The 17,992-nt window shown below is 43.4% G+C and overlaps 1 protein-coding gene across 4 annotated transcripts in view; it reads left to right on the top strand.

The window, feature by feature from the left end:
• Positions 1–17,992, top strand: part of LOC101288688 (solute carrier family 22 member 5) — a 93,616-nt gene that overhangs the window by 51,983 nt on the left and 23,641 nt on the right. Inside the window, exon 2 of one of the 4 annotated variants that reach the window (XM_049707262.1) lies at positions 16,610–16,774. In XM_049707262.1, coding sequence (XP_049563219.1) covers positions 16,610–16,774 — 165 coding nt within the window. Of the gene's footprint in view, positions 1–16,123; positions 16,775–17,992 lie in introns of those variants that run through there. The other 3 variants (XM_033405881.2, XM_049707263.1, XM_004279895.3) reach the window with 3 other exon arrangements.

Here is a 17,992-nt window from a genome sequence, read left to right as displayed (position 1 = left end):
GATTTTGCTATAAACTTTAAAAAATTTCTGTACAACAAAAATCTTAAAATTAACACAAATTGGAAAAATATATTGGACACAGCGTCCTTTCTGTTTATGCATCAATTTAAAAGTACCAGCTAATACTCCAGTTAAGGCAAATAGTAAGACGGTTAAGTGCATCTTTGGAGACCATTGTTCCTGGGCCTAATTCTGGGTCTGTCATTTATCAGCTGTGTAGCCTTGAGCAAGTTATACAGGCATACCTTGTTTTATTGTGCTTTGCTTTATTTGTGCTTCACTGATACTGCATTTTTTACAAATTGAGGTTTGTAAAACCTTGCATTTTCGGATGATGTTTAGCATTTTTTAGCAATAAAGTATTTTTTAAATAAATTTATTTATTTTATTTTTGGCTGCATTGGGTCTTCGTTGCTGCGCGCGGGCTTTCTCTAGTTGCACGAGCGGGGGCTAGGGGCTACTCTTCGTTGCGGTGCGTGGGCTTCTCATCGCAGTGGCTTCTCGTGTTGCAGAGCACGGGCTCTAGGCACGTGGACTTCAGTAGCTGTGGCTCACGGGCTCTAGACTGCAGGCTCAGTAGTTGCGGTAAGAGCTTAAGCTCTTACCATCTTAATCCACCAACCTAACTGCATTTGTACCCATACACTCTGTCTTTTCTCTTATTACTTGAGATAAATGGTCTCTGCTCCTAGCACAAAATTCTCTGTCTCTGTGTGTGTGTGTGTGTGTGTTTCTGCACTTGGTGCCCTCACCCCCTTCCTTACCTACTCAAGGACATTGCTCCAGCAATTAATTCCCTTGTCTGCCCCATGATCAATCTATCAATCTTTTCTCTCTCTACTGGATCTTTTTCATTCAGCATGCAGACATGCTCGTATTTCTACAATGCTGAAAAAGCTCTCCCTTGACCCCACTTCTGCCCTCAACTACTGCCCCATCTTTCCCTATCCCTTTACAGCAAAACTCCTCAAAAGAGAGCTCTATATTTGCTTCTGCTAGTTTTTTTCTTCCAATTTTCTCTTGAGCCCACTACAATTAAGTTTTAGCCTCCGCCTCTTCACCAGAGCAGCGTTTATCAAGGTCCCCGATGGCTTGCATGTTTTAAACTGAATGGTCAATTCATGGGCTTCCCTGGTGGCGCAGTGGTTGAGAGTCCGACTGCCAATGCAGGGGACACGGGTTCGTGCCCCGGTCCGGAAAGATCCCACATGCCACGGAGCAGCTGGGCCCATGAGCCATGGCCGCTGAGCCTGCGCGTCCGGAGCCTGTGCTCCGCAACGGGAGAGGCCACAGCGGTGAGAGGCCTGCGTACCGCCAAAAACAAAAAACAAAAAAAAATGGAGAAAGGACAGTCTCTTCAAAAAATGTTTTTTTTTAAACTAAATATTCACGTGTAAAAGAATGAAATTGGACCCATACCTTATACCATATACAAAAATTAACTCAAAACAGACCTAAGCGTAAGACCTAAAACTATAAAACTCTGAGAAGAAAAGCTTCCGGACATTGAATTTGGCAATAATTTCTTGGCTATGACACCAAAGCACTGGTGACAAAAGCGAAAACAGACAAATAAGACTACATCAAACTTAAAAACTTTTGAGTGTCAAAGAAAACACCAAAACAAAAAGCAACCTATGGAATGAGAGAAAATATTTGCAAATCATATATCTGATAAAGGGTTAATATCCAGAATACAAAAAGAACTTCTACAACTCAACAACAAAAACCAAATAACCTGATTTTAAAACGGGCAAAGGAATTGAATAGACAATTCTCCAAAGAAGATGTAAAAATGGCCAGCACGCATATGTGAGGCTCATCATCACTAATCATTAAAGAAATGCAAATCAAAACCACAATGAGGTACCACATCATGCCCATTAGGATGGCTGCTATCAAAAGAACAGAAAACACATATTGGTAAGGATGTGGAGAAATTGGAATCCTTGTGCACCTTTCGTGAAAATGTAAGATGGTACAGCCATTATGGAAAACAGTACAGAGGTTCCTCAAAAAATTAAAAAATAGAATTATTATACGATCCATCAATCCCACTTCTGGGTATACATCCAAAATAATTCAAAGCAGGATTTCAAAGAGCTATTTGCACACCCACGTTCATTACAGCATTATTCACAATAGCAAAGAGCTGGAAGTACCCCAAATGTCCATCTACAGATGAGTGGACAAATAAAGTGTGGTTTATACATACAATGGAATGTTATGAAGCCTTAAAAAAGGAGGAACCTCAAGGACATTATGCTAAGTGAAATAAGCCAGTCACAAAAGGACAAATTTTATATGATTCCACTAATAGGAAGTATCTAAAACAGTCAAAATCATAGAAACAGAAATTAGAAAGATGGTTACCAAGGGTGGGGGGAGAGGGGAAAAGGGAGGAGGAGGAGTTAGTGCTTAGTGCATTTTGGTTTTGCAAGATGAAAAAGTTCTAGAGATCTGTACACAACAATGTAAATATATTTAATACTATGGGACTGTGCATTTAAAAACTGGTAAGATGGGGACTTCCCTGGAGGCGTAGTGGTTAAGACTCTGAGCTCCCAATGCAGGGGGCCTGGGTTCCATTCCTGGTCAGGGAACTAGATCCCACATGCATGCTGCAACTAAGAATTCATATGCCACAACTAAGGAACAGGCAAGCTGCAACTAAGGAGCCTGTGAGCTGCAACTAAGGAGCCTGCCTGCCACAACTAAGACCCAGTGCAACCAAATAAATTTTTAAAAAATTGGTAAGATGGTAAAATTTATTTTTTTATCACAATTTTAAAAGCTGTATGGAAATAGTTAAATAAATAACAGTGTGTTTTTATGAAAGAATATTATTCAGCCTTTAAAAACAGAGTTTAAGAATTATTTTTAATAACACGATACAATACTTGTGATATAATGCAAGTATTTTTTAAAGTATACAATAGTATTGACCAAAGAATGAATGCATGCATGAATAAACTATGTTTAAAAGGCATGAAAAAAAAAACTAGAAGGAAATCTCTCAAGGTATTAATAGTAGATATGTTTGGATGGGGGATTATAAATGACTTTTATTTTAGTTTCTTTTCTGTAGTTTTCCATACTTTATAATTGTTTCACAAATAACAGTTTTATAATCATATAGAAGTTAAAATATTAAAAAAAATTTATTTTAATTTTATTGAGTGTCAACTCAATAAAAGTTTTTCTTTTTAAACTTCTATGTGATTATAAAGTGCAAAGTCATGGGAAGCAAAGATGAAGAACATGAAGAATGTAAAATTGGAGCTCTCCATGGGCTCAGTCTGGCCAGATTATAAACTCCTTCCTTTGTGGCCTCAGCAACTAGCTCAGTGCCCCGACCTGGAGCTGAGCTCTGTGGAGGTGATAGCCAGGTCAAAGTCATTTTCTCCCATCTGGACCTGGGCATTTTTATCTCTCCTCTCACTCTGCTTGAACAGCAGTTACCTCTATGCTTATTTAGACCAAGTCAAACTTGCTCTGCTGAGGTGAATTACCTTACCACGAGATTATATATAACAGACTGATGAATGGGTCATAAAAAAATTATGAGGATTTGAACTATCATCAGCCGGTGCCTCTGCATTGGCACAGAAACATCTGAAACCTGATTTTGAGAACCTGGAAACCATCTCTCTCCAACACTGCAAATTTAATCCCTTTTGTCAAATACTTCCATTCTGACTCCCCTCTGTGCTCCCTGTCCCTGCATAGCCCACTGTCTCACCCTCCCACTGTTTACTTCCCTGCTACTGTGTCCTCTGAAACCCCCACTCCATTGTGAACAGACAGCTTTCCTCCATCAAGAATATCCCTGGGGCTTCCCTGGTGGCGCAGTGGTTGAGAATCTGCCTGCTAATGCAGGGGACACGGGTTCGAGCCCTGGGCTGGGAAGATCCCACATGCCACGGAGCAACTAGGCCCGTGAGCCACAACTACTGAGCCTGCTCGTCTGGAGCCTGCGCTTCGCAACGAAAGGCCACGATAGTGAGAGGCCTGCGTACCGCGATGAAGAGTGGCCCCCGCTTGCCGCACCTAGAGAAAGCCCTCACACAGAAACGAAGACCCAACACAGCCATAAATAAATAAATAAGTGCCAAAAAAAAAAAGAATATCCCTGGTTGCTCTCTCCATGCCCTCGCTTTGACAGAGATCCTGCTTCCCCCCGAGCACTCTACTTCCTCATGGTCCTGTCTCTCAAAGGGAGGCTCTTTCTTTCCCACTTCCTATGAACTTCAAAGCCAGGTAAGGTCTCAGGATTTTCTTTGTTCCCCATCGTTAACTTCTTCACTTTCACATAGATAAAATGTCTCCTTTGAGGTTTATGCTGTGCCCTTCTGGTTGCTGTTACCAACAATCTGCCAGTTGTTTATCCACATTCGGTGAGTTCTCTGGAATCTGACCTGAGGTATTGATGACTTTTGTGCTCAGGGTGATGAGTAATCCTATATCACATCCTCATAGTACTTGACCTTTACCAGTTCTATAATCCCTCCCTGTCAAGGACACACCCTGGGCCCCGTCATCAGTCACAACAACTCCACTTCATTCCAGAACCTTTTATTTTCCTCACAACCCTTTATCTCTGACCTTGACATCCTTTCCTTTCCCTTCCAGTTTATACCTCACAATCCCCTCGATTCACTCACACCACTACCCTAGTCCTTTTGTTTACCAATATTGCAAAATCTAAGCCCAAGATAAGTCAAACCATTTTACTTTTCACTCTCAATCTGCTCCTGAATTAAGATAGAAGGGAAGGAGGATCATCGATGGATTGGAGGAACATGTGGGTTGGGAGAGTGACAAGTGGGGTGAAAGTCCAGCTGTGATTGAAAAGGTAAATTTGTAGAGACAACAATTCACATGGTTGTGTGATCTTCTCTAGTGTTGCAGGACAGGAGTGAAATGCACAGACGGTTGGATTTTAGGATTTGCAGTACAGGTGAGCAGAATGACAAGACAATGGAGGAAATGAGATTGAAGCAAAGGACTGTAATATCTAGATTGAAGATGAAAGGGAATAAAAACATGACTTTTTTTTTTTTGGCTGCGTTAGGTCTTCATTGCTGTGTGCAGGCTTTCTCTTCACTCTCTGTGGAGAGCGGGGGCTACTCTTCGTTGCAGAGCACGGGCTCTAGGTGTGTGCACTTCAGTAGTTGCAGCACGCGGGCTCAGTAGTTGTGGTGCACGGGCTTAGTTGCTCTGCAGCATGTGGGATCTTCCCGGACCAGGGATTGAACCCATGCCCCCTTCACTGGTAGGCGGATTCTTAACCACTGTGCCACCAGGGAAGTCCCCAAAACATGACAACTTCTGTTGATTCTAGTATGCCATGTCCATCAACCTTCTTTCCCTTTTTTTGGTGTATGAGAACCTGGCACAGTGTTAAGATTCAGAGTGTTCAAAAGAAGAAACTGGCAGATCAGCCTACCTAATGTGGTAGGATCAGTACCATCTTTCTTGGACCATTCACCGCCAACAAAGACGTGACCATGGTGATATGAAACCTAAGGAGACTGAATGTAGTCAGTTGGTAAGGGCCGAGGGCTAGATTTCATTTTTCAGAATAATGAGATTAATAATTAATAGTGTAGACCACTACTGAGGCAGACCAACCAGAGTTTTAATTTGGCCCTGCCACATACTTACTATAATCACTGGGCAAATTACTTACTTCGGTTTCCTTATCTGTAAAGTGAGGACAATAAGAATATCTTATACAGCTGTTGTGAGGACTAAATGATGTCTTGGGCTATTGTTAGTATTATTATTGTAATAATACAATGGCAGAGAGGGTGATACTTTCCCAGGAATTTCTCTTTTTTTTTTTTTTTTTTTGCGGTACGCGGGCCTCTCACTGTTGTGGCCTCTCCCGTTGCAGAGCACAGGCTCCGGACGCGCAGGCTCAGCGGCCATGGCTCACGGTCCCAGCCGCTCGGCGGCATGTGGGTTCTTCCCGGACCGGGGCACGAACCCGCGTCCCCCGCATCTGCAGGCGGACTCCCAACCACTGCGCCACCAGGGAAGCCCAGGAATTTCTAATTTCTAACCTGGCATCTAGCTCAGAAGATTAAGATCTTCAATAACTTATATTATCCAAATTTAACTCAGTCAAAACCTTCTGATATTTTCCTATGGCATCTTACTCCAGTATGACTGTATCCCATAAGGAGACCTATGTGTTCCTATGCATCTTCTCTCTTGGTTGATCTCATCCAGACCTGTGGTTACGAATACCATCCACATGTGGATAACTCTCTAATTTATATCTCATTCTGACCTCTGCTATGATCTTCAGACTCATATGTCCAACTGTCTCCAAAATTATATTTAAATTTAGGTTTAAAATATTAATATATTTAAATATCAGTTTATTTTTATATTTAAAATAAAACTCGTTTGCACAGGCAACAACAATGAAAGAATAGATAAAACTGAACTACATCAGAACTAAAAACTTCTGTACATAAAAGGATCCAATCAACAGAGTAAAAAAAGGCAACCTATGGAATGGGAGAAAATATTTGGAAACCATATATATTTATATTTTTTAATATCTTATTGGAGTATAATTGCTTTACATTCTTGTGTTAGTTGCTGCTGTATAACGAAGTATATCAGCTATACATATACATATATCCCCATATCCCCTCCTTCTTGCGTCTCCCTCTCACCCTCCCTATCCCATCCCTCTAGGTGGTCACAAACCACCTAGCTGATCTCCCTGTGCTATGCGGCTGCTTCCCACTAGCTATCTATTTTACATTTGGTATTGTATATATGTCAATGCCACTCTCTCACTTCGTCTTAGCTTACCCTGAGTCCTCAAGTCCATTCTCTACGTCTGTCTTTATTCCTGTCCTGCCCCTAGGTTCATCAGAACCTTTTTTTTTTCTTAGATTCCATATGTGTTAGCATATGGTATTTGTTTTTCTCTTTCTGACTTACTTCACTCTGTATAACAGACTCTAGGTCCATCCAACTCACTACAAAAACTCAATTTCATTTCATTTTATGGCTGAGTAATATTCCATTGTATTCATGTGCCACATCTTCTTTATCCATTCATCTGTCGACGGACACTTAAGTTGCTTCCATGTCCTGCCTATTGTAAATAGTGTTGCAATGAACACTGTGGTCCATGACTCTTTTTGTTTTTTTAATTATTTTTATTTTTGGCTGCCTTGGGTCTTCATTGCTGCGCGCAGACCTCTCTCTAGTTGCGGCGAGTGGGGGCTACTCTTCGCCATGGTTCCCGGGCTTCTCATTTGGTGGCTTCTTTTGTTGCAGGGCACGGGCTCCAGGCGTACGGGCCTCAGCAGTTGTGGCACTCAGGCTCAGTAGTTGTGGCTCACGGGCTCTAGAGTATAGGCTCAGTAGTTGTGGGCCTCAGCAGTTGCGGCACGCAGGCTCAGTAGTTGTGGCTCACGGGCTCTAGAGTGTAGGCTCAGTAGTTGTGGCACATGGGCCTAGTTCTTCCGCGGCATGTGGGATCCTCCCGGACCAGGGCTTGAACCCGTGTCCCCTGCACTGGCAGGCGGACTCCCAACCACTGCGCCACCAGGGAAGTCCCTCTTTTTGAATTATGGTTTTCTTGGGGTATATGCCCAGTAGTGGGATTGCTGGGTCATGTGGTAGTTCTATTTTTAGTTTTTTAAGGAACCTCCATACTGTTCTCCATAGTGGCTGTAACAATTTACATTCCTACCAACAGTGCAACAGGGTTCCCTTTTCTCCACACCCTCTCCAGCATTTATTGTTTGTAAATTTTTTGATAATGGCCAGTCTGACCAGTGTGAGGTGATACCTCATTGTAGTTTTGATTTGCATTTCTCTAATGGTTAGTGATGTTGAGCATCTGTTCATGTGTTTGTTGGCAATCTGTGTATCTTCTCTGGAGAAATGTCTATTTAGGTCTTCTGCCCATTTTTGGATTGGTTTGTTTGGTTTTTTTGATATTGAGCTGCATAAGCTGTTTGTATATTTTGGAGATTAACCCTTGGTCAGTAGCTTCGTTTGCAAATATTTTCTCCCATTCTGAGGGTTGTCGTTTTTATCTTGTTTAAGGGAAACAGTATATCTTATAAGGGGTTAATATCCAGAACATAAAAAGAACTCCTACAACACAACAACAAAAAAATGAAAAACCCAATTAAAATGGGCAAAGGACTTGAATAGACATTTCTTCAAAGAAAATATACAAATGACTGATAAGCACATGAAAGGGTGCTCAACAGCACTAATCATCAGAGAAATACAAATCAAAATCGCAATGAGATATCACCTCACACCTTATTAGGATAGCTACTATAAAAAAGAGAAAATAACAAGTGTCAGGGAGGACATGGAAAAATTGGGACCTTTGTGCACTGTTGGTGGAAATGTAAAATGGTGCAGTCCCTATGGAAAACAGCATGGCAGTTCCCCAAAAAATTAAAAATAGAATTACCATATAATCCAGAAATTCCATTTCTGGGTATATACTCAAAGACTTGAAAGCATGGACTTGGAGAGATATTTATACACCTATGTTCACATTATTCACAATAGCCAAAAGATGGAAGCAACCCAAGTGTCCATTGACAGATGAATGGAAAAACAAACTGTGGAATACTACTCATACATACAGTGGAATATGATTCAGCCTTAAAAAGGAAGAAAATTAGGGCTTCCCTGGTGGCGCAGTGGTTGAGAGTCTGCCTGCTGATGCAGGGGACACGGGTTCGTGCCCCGGTCCGGGAAGATCCCATATGCCGCAGAGCGGATAGGCCCGTGAGCCATGGCCTCTGAGCCTGTGCGTCCAGAGCCTGTGCTCCGCAGTGGGAGAGGCCACGACAGTGAGAGGCCCGCGTACTGCTAAAAAAAAAAAAAAAAGGAAGAAAATTCTTTCACATGCCATAGCACAGATGAACCTTGAGGACATTATGCTTACTGAAATAAGCAGTCACAAAAGGACAAATACGGTATGATTCTATTTATATGAGGTACGTAGAACAGTCAAATTCATAGAGACAGAAAGTACAAGGGTGGTTGCTAGGGGCTGGGGGGAGTGAGGAGTGCGCAGTTATTGTTTAATGGACACAGAGTTTCAATTTTGCAAGATGAAAAGAGTTCTAGAAATGGATAATGGTGATAGTTGTAAAACAATGTGAACACACTTAATGCCACTGAACCATACACTTAAAAAGAGGATGATAAATTTTATGTGTATTTTACCATGATAAAAAATGTTTTAATTAAAATAAAGCAAAACTCTTAATTTCCTAAACCCCCTATCCCACCCAATTTCCTCATTCCAAAAACTGGCACCAAATTGCTTCAGCCAAAAATCCAGGAGTCATCCTTAATTTCTTCTCTCATGCCCATATCCAATAATAAGTCATGTTACCTTTTGCTTGCAAAATGTATTCTGAATTCATCCATGTATCTCTTCCACAGATACCACTCTACTTCAGGCCATCCAAGGCTCTTGCCTGGGATGCTGCAATAGCTTCCTAACAAGTTGACCTGTTTTCATGCTTGTCCTCTACAGTCAATTATCTATACAGAGGCAGAGCACTCTTTTAATGATAGAAATCACACCTTATCCTTTCTCTGCTTAAAAATGCTCTGATGGTTTCTCATTGCACCAAGTATGAAATTCAAACTCCTTGCCACTGTCTACAAGGCACTAGATGATCTGGCCACTTGCCAACATCTCTGACCTTATGTCCCACCACTACTCACTTTGATCACTATGTTCCAGTCACGCTGGTCTTCCCTCTGTTTCTCCAACACCCCAAGCGCATGCCCTCACTTCACAGCCTTTGCACTTGCTGCTCCTCTGCTTGGAACATTGTCTTCCCAATTCCTCACATGATAGTTTCCTTCTCACCCTTGTGTCTCAGCTCAGATATCACCTTCTCAGAAAAATATTCACTCACCAGTCTAAAGTAGCCACCCACTGACTGTCACTCTTTACACCATCATGCTCTTTTATCTCTACTTGTCACTTAACCACTATTTGAAATTCTTATTTATCTTCACAAGTTTATTGTCAGTAGCACCATCCCACAACTAAAATGTGAACTCCGTGAGAACAGAAATCTTGTTCCTTTTCTCAATTCCCAGAACAGGGTTGGGCACATAACAGCCTTTTCAAATATTTGCTGAATGAACGAAGAATAACATTAATGAACCCATTTTCCTTCTGTGTCACATACATACATAAAAGCCTTTGGGGAAAACTTGTATTTCTAACATTAGCTGTCTCCAATGTCTTTTCCATCTATTCTAGAATGTGATAACCAGCCTTTAAAATAGAAGCAGCCTATTTCACATCTCACTTTATGTAGGTATACCTGAAGGGAACAAGTTTACATTCCTACCCCCACTCAAGTTTGTGGCAGTGAGTAATTATTTATATGGGATTTTAAAACTCGCATGTGTCTCTTGAAGCCAACTTGTGGGTTTTCACATTGGAAATTATACTCATTCAAAGGAAAAGTCTGGACATCTAAGTCCTTAAAAAATTGTTCAAAGTATTTGATTATATAATTTTCTAGTCTGCAGAATATTTCAAGGCACATTGTCTTCATGATTAGTTACCTATCTGTCCAGGCCAAAATAGACTGGCATTAAAACGTAGAATCATAACAGTACAAATGTGATTTCTCTGGCCCTTCTGTTTGTGCAACTCCAATCTCCTTCAAAGTCAAACCTCCAACCACAGTTGGGCTCATGAACAAAGACTTTTATCTTTTTTTTTTTTTTTTTTCTGAGATGTATCTGTAGTGGACCCCTGGAGAACAGCACAAAAGTGCTGCATACCCACTGACACCTGAAGTCCTGCTATGCCAAGCTCAGATGCAGCTGCTCTACTGTAACCAAAATGCTGATATGCATAGGTAATGACATGCCACTTGGGATGTTGTCTGATGAGGTGGATAGAATCCTGTTCCTTCACTCTTGGGTCACACTCGGATGTTATGAGACCAACGCAAACAATGTCTCATAGAGATCTTGGCAAAAATAGCTATTTCATATTTTACTCAAGGTCCCTTTTCTATAAAATCCATACACGACCTGTGGGGTCAACAGCAGAGGCTGGACAGACCCTCTGAATCCTCCTCCATTCTGATGCAGAAGCTCTAATACTGGACTAAGCCTGGACCCTCTACTCTTTTTTTTCTCAAAGGAGTTCTTTCTTTGGAGGCTTCCTCTTCCTCAGGCAAGTAAGTACTGACTACTTCATCCCACACAACCTACAGACACGTCCAAAGGTGCTTCTTTAGAGTCAGTAATCAAAATAAAACTATTAATTATGGCTAATACTTATTTCACACTTAATGTGTCCTAGGCACTGAGCTAAGCACTATCATCTGGGAATTTGAGGCTTGGAAAGCTTTAAAAACTGGCCAAGGGACTTCCCTGGTGGTCCAGTGGTAAAGAATATGCCTTACAATGCAGGGGACGCAGGTTCAATCCCTGGTCAGGGAACTAAGATCCCGCATGCCGTGGGGCCACTAAGCCCACGTACCATAACTACTGAGCTCGCGCGCCCCAACGAGAGAGCCCACATGCTGCAAATTACAGAGCCCACGCGCTCTGGAGCCCGCGTGCCACAACTAGAGAGAGAAAACCCACACGCCACAACTAGAGAGAAGCCTGTGCGCTGCAAGGAAGAGCACGCGCACCGCAACAAAAGATCCCGCATGCCTCAATGAAGATCCCGCGTGCCGCAACTAAGACCCAACACAGCCAAAAAATAAATTAAATAAATAAAAACTTGCCAAGCTAGGACTTGAAGGAGTCAGCAATTGAATACTGATCTTTATACAGAGGTTATGCTACACTATGCTGTCTCATACACTATGCTGTCTCTTGTCAGGGAAATAAATTAAAAATTCTGTTGAATAGAAGGTAAAACAAATCAAGGAGTTATAGATGTTTATTCTTCTGTATTTTAATTCAACATATTGTTCAATAATCTGTGCATTAGTTATATATTGCTGCATAACAAAGTACCCCAAAATTTAGCAGCTTAAGACAATGAACATTTATCTCTCACAATTGATAAAGTTCAGGAATCTGGGAGCTACCTTAGCTGGGTGGTTCTGGTTCACGGTTTCTCATGAGTTTGCAGTCAAGCTATTGGCTAGGTCTTCAGTCATCTAAAGACTCAACTAATGCTGAAGTTGTCGCTCACAAGCTCACTCACATCAGGTCAGAGCACCTCAGTTCCTCATTGGCTGTTGGCAGAAGTCTTCATTCTTTGCCATCACCTGGGACACTCAAAGGGCTGCTTACAACATGGCAGGCAGATTGCTTCTCCCAAAGAAAGAGAGAGAGAGGGAGAGAGAGAGAGAGGGAGGGAAAACATCTAAGAGGGAAGTCACTTTGTAATGTAATCACTGAAGTGAAGAAACATCACTTGTGCTATATGCTGTTGGTCACACAGACCAATCCTGGTATGAAGTGAGAGGAGCCTACACAAGGATATGAATACTGTCAATCAAAAAAAAAAATACAGGAGGCTGTAAGTAAGAAAAGAGTTTACTTGGGGTCTTAAGAATTGCAATTTGGGGGACTTCCCTGGCGGTCCAGTGGTTAAGACTTCACCTTCCAATGCATGGGGTGCAGGTTCAACCCCTGGTTGGGGAGCTAAGATCCCACATCCAAAAAACCAAAACAGAAAACAGAAGCAATACTGTAACAAATTCAAAAAAGACTTTTTAAAAATGGTCCACATAAAAAAATATATTTAAAAAATAAAAATAAATTTAAAAAAAAAGAATTGCAATTCGGGAGACACAGATTAGGGTAACCCTGAGGGAGTGTTCCATGGAAGAGGAAGAGTCAGGGGCTTATACAGACAAAAAGCCACGGAGGTTGTTAAAAGCTGCCTGGCAAGAATTATAATTAACTCTGATGCATGTCAGAAAATAATTGTCCTTAAGGAATCATGAGTTGTTTTAGGGTAGGAGTCTGATAAGTAGATAGACTATCACAAGTTAATTTAGGGTAAGGGTCCCAGTAATTAGCTTGAGTTTCTGGTAGGCGTTCTGGATGACTGCATCAGGTCAAAACGTCAGATTCCATCCAGACTGAGATGTCCATAAATCACACTTCTTTAATGGCCTCTGCCTCCATTTTATAAAGCTCTCTTAGCAATACTGACTCCATTTTGATTTTTGTTACATAATACCAGGATTCAAGGATCATAGGGTGCTGGCTTGGAGACCAACTACCACATCTGCTAACATTTTAATTCCTTTAATCTAGGGTTCTAACCCTGAATCTGCTATCTACCATATAAATCAGTTTTATTTTCTCTTATTTATAAAATAGGAACATCCCAATTCAGAATTTTGAGGGTTAAAGGGCCTCAGGTAACTGATTCTCTCAGATTCTGAGTTCAATCTCTCTTTTAAAAGATGCAAGTCAGGGCTTTCCTGGTGGCGCAGAGGTTAAGAATCCACCTGCCAATGCAGGGGACACGGGTTCGATCCCTGGTCCGGGAAGATCCCACGGAGCAACTAAGCCCGTGTGCCACAACTACTGAGCCTGCGCTCTAGAGCCTGCGAGCCACAACTACTGAGCCCAAGTGCTGCAACTACTGAAGCCTGCGTGCCTAGAGTCCATGCTCCACAAGAGAAGCCACCTCAATGAGAAGCCCGCGCACCACAAGGAAGACTAGCCCCCACTCGCTACAACTAGAGAAGGCCCACAGGCAGCAACGAAGACCCAACACAGCCAAAAATAAATAAATAAATAATTTAGAAAATAGTAATAATAAATAAATAAATAAAAGATGCAGTTCAAATAACAAAGAGTAATCCCTGCCCCACCAAGGATTGGAAGGCCCTGAGTTGCTCCTGGCTTTGTGCATGTGGACAAGCCATTTATGAGAAATGGTTTGTTTTCTTTTCAGGATCTGCAGCTTCTTTGGTAGCCTGGTGAATTGTTTCCAAACCCTTTCAGGACTGTTTTCTGATGCCCAACTGATATTTCTTAAAATAAGACTTTTTCACCTTGTTTGGTCTGGACACAGGTCAGCATTTTTCTCATAGAAGCTTTCGTTTACTTTGAAATATTAAAACAATTTTGAGAGTTGATACGAGAAAAAAAGTTTATGTTCAAGAAGCTCGGTTTTCCTTTTCTGTTAGTTCCAGTAAAGGACTGTTACTTGAGATAAGATGTTAGAAAGGATTAAGTACATTTAATCCTAGCCGGGTGTCTTTAAGAGGCAGGAATATTGGATAGTAAGTATAAAGGAAATGACTAAGACCTGTGTTAAGAATTTTAGCCTAATTTTTAAAAAACATCTACTGTGGGACTTCCCAGGTGGCAAAATGGTTAAGAATCTGCCTGCCAATGCAGGGGACACAGGTTTGAGCCCTGGTCCAGGAAGATCCCACATGCCGCAGAGCAACTAAATCTGTGTGCCACAACTACTGAGCCTGCACTCTAGAGCCCAGGCTCCACAACAAGAGAAGCCACCGCAATGAGAAGCCCGCGCACCGCAACAAAGAGTAGGCCCCGCTCACTGCAACTAGAGAAAGCCCACGGGCAGCAATGAAGACCCAACACAGCCAAAAATAAAAATAAAATAAATTAATTTATAAAAAAAGAAATCTGTGCTTTATGGAAATGATTATTTCTTTGTGTAAAACATGCTGGCAAGGTAAGCTTCCCCCTCTCTTTTTATTTTCAGTGTAGAATACAATCACTATTAAATAGTTTATCCAACAGATTACATTTAAAAGTGTGCACTTAGTTCTCTTTCGATCACTAAGCCATTATTATTATAGAAAGGAAAATGCTCCAATGTTAAATTTAGCAACCCTAGTTCTAAAAGGCCTTAGAACAGTGTTGTGCAATAAGATAGCCCACAAGCTACATGTGGCTACTGAGCTCTTAAAGTGTGGTTAACACAAAGAGAAATGTGGTATAAAATGCACACTGGATTCTTAAGATTTAGTATGAAAATTTTTAAAATGTAAGATCTTATTTATGTAAGAATGTAAAATATTTCAATAAATTCTATATTGATTACGTTATGAAATAATAATGTTATGGATATATTGGATTAAATATATTATTAATTTCACCCATTTCTTTTGACTTTATTATGTAAGGTTGCCCTACACAATACATCTGAATTTCATATGTCCCTGCGCATATTTTATTAGTATAAAATTATTTGTTGTTTGGGAGTTCTGGGTGGCCTGATGGTTAGGATTCCCGGCTTTCACTGGCGTGGGCGGGGTTCAATCCCTGGTGGGAGAACGGAGACGCCGGAAGCCACATGGCGAGGCCAAAAAAAAAAAAAAAATTCGTTGTTTATCAGAAATTCAAATTTTAAATGGGTGTCCTATACTTTTATGTGCTAAATCTGGTAACTTTATTAATATGACTACTAGAAAATTTTAAATTACAAATGTAGCTATTTATTCTATGGGACAGTGAAGCTTTAGAATCACCTAGTTGCTTTTTTGAATTACCCTTCAACTCTTAACTCTGTACAGAAATAACTAACCTGAGGGGAACATTTAATCCTAGGCTGGGATCGTCAATAATCTCGAAGTTAAAATTTTACATTTGTTTGAAGTTAAAGGACAACAAAAGGGCTTGTTACAGACCAAAATATGAAAAGGGCATTTGGATTAGAATTAAGTCCTTGCTCCCAGGCTCTCCATTGGGGTAGTTAACGGTTCCGGTTTCAAGATAATCCTGGTCACTCTTACAAAAATGGGCGGTGTCAAGGGCAGTAAACTAGCAACGAGACCTTGGGCCAGTCACAGTGCCCCTTTTGGCTTCGGTAAGGGGGGGGGGGCGATGCAGTATTTTTAATACCTGAGCCTAGCTTCCGGCTCGCCCGGGCTCCGCGCTGGGCCAGCGAGTTCGGCCTCAAACGCCGCCGAGGTCACGAGTCTCGCGGCCTTCCTCAGCCCAGCCAGGGCTCCTTCGGATGTAAACTCAAGGATAGGCCCACCGAGGCCCGCCGAGGCCGACTCCACGCGGGAGCAGAGACCGGGTCCGAGCCCCAGGTGCCCGCGGCGGCCCGGGCCCGCCCACCCCCGTCACGCGCGGCCCAGCTCCTCCCCCGTCCGCCAGCGGCCTGGGCGGGCTTGGAGGCTCAGGCCCAGAGCCCGCCCCGGCCTTGCGCACTATGTAAGGCCGGTCGCTTCGGCGGGGCTGCAGCGGCGGCGCCAGGAGCTTGCGATCTCGTTCAATCGGCGGGCCGTTCCCTGGTCCGACTCTCGCTCGGTCGCGCAGTGGGGACCCACAGCGCACGCGCACGCCGCGCCCCGCCCCGCCCCCGCGCGCCGCCGCGTCCTCCGACCCCCGGCCGCGCGCCGCGCGGGCAACTGAGGGCGGAATGCGGGACTACGACGAGGTGACTGCCTTCCTGGGCGAGTGGGGCCCTTTCCAGCGCCTCATTTTCTTCTTGCTCAGCGCCAGCATCGTCCCCAACGGCTTCAACGGTCTGTCGTCCGTGTTCCTGTCGGCGACCCCGGAGCACCACTGTCGGGTGCCGGACACAGCGAACCTGAGCAGCGTGTGGCGCAACCACAGCCTCCCGCTGCAGCTGCAGGACGGCCGCGAGGTGCCTCACAGGTGCCGCCGCTACCGGCTCGCGACGATCGTCAACTTCTCGGCGCTCGGGCTGGAGCCGGGGCGCGACGTGGACCTGGAGCAGCTGGAGCAAGAGGGCTGCCTGGATGGCTGGGAGTTCAACCGGGACATCTACCTGTCCACCATCGTGACCGAGGTGGGTACCAGATCCGCGTCCGGGGCCTGGGACCGGGGAGTAGGCAGGACCTTAACAGTCTTAAAGGTCGTGCACTCCACCCGCCAAGGTGAGCGCTGGATGCTGTCACTCCCTCTCCGCGACCCACTACACACTGGCGATGGTCATCGTCCAGCCAGGTGGCTCCGGAGAACTTTTCGTGGTGACTTCCAGAAAGATCATGGACATCGCAGCACGGGTGTCAGGCTGGCCGCCCATCCTGTTAGCTATCTTAGAGAGGAAGCCAAGAAGGCCCTGGCGACTCCTTGTAGATACTCTAAGATTCTGAGTAGTCAGAGACTTTAGATGGGGGTGGGAGTGCTGAGAACTAGAGCTAGAGCTTGGGCCAAGGAGCTGTCACCATTTTTCCTCCAGCCTTTTGGCATCTATTCAGAGAGAGGGGAAATGCCCCTCTACTTTCTCAAACTTTTTAAGTTAAAGGAAGCATGGCTATAAAACTGTCTCTTGCTCCTTTTCCCAGTTACTCCTTCCCCACCCACCTTCACCCCTAAATGACTGGTCATTCCCCGTAAAGAATTGCTTACCTTTTGCTCAGGGTTAGTTACTAGCCTTTAGGGATTCATGCATCTGAAGATCCATTCAGGGTGACTTGTTGACCTGGAATGTTTTAGGGTATTCTAAGGAAATGTCATTAGCCAGATTTAGTTAAAGCATACAACCTTAGTTCATAGGAAGCAGGGGGAAAACCTTTCTCATGCCCCAGCCCCTTGGATTTTCCTTTTGGGTGGCCTTGTCTGTCCCCTGGTGACCTTGCAATCATTAAAGCTGGATGTATGATGTGATGTTTATTGATGCATGTGGATGTGCTTTGCATCATACTCCGACACTGGCACTCTAACTCCCTGTAGTCTCAGCAGAACTGAGCAAGCAGGACACTGAAAAGAGCACTCCTTTATAGGCTCCAGGGTGCCCGGGTTCACTGAGTGTCAGGATCAGGGGTTCAAGGATTAGGGAAGGCTTCTTGGAGGAGGAGGCTTCTCAGTGAGTCTGGGGTATAGAGCTCAGCAGATGCAAAGTCTGGAACAGCAAGAAACAACCTGGCAGGAGGGCAGAGTTCACAGAGAAGAGGCTGAAGGGCAGGGTGCACAGGTCCTGGTATGGCAGCAAACCCCGCTTGAGCCTGAAAGGGGCTTACAAGGGTTCTGGAGACCCTGTGTGTGTTGCTTCTGGGGGTTGTCA

This window comes from Orcinus orca, chromosome 3 (genome assembly GCF_937001465.1).
Source record: "Orcinus orca chromosome 3, mOrcOrc1.1, whole genome shotgun sequence".
Lineage (NCBI taxonomy): Eukaryota > Metazoa > Chordata > Mammalia > Artiodactyla > Delphinidae > Orcinus > Orcinus orca.
The sequence above is the reverse complement of the archived record's forward strand: the minus strand, read 5'-3'. Positions and strand labels throughout refer to the sequence as shown.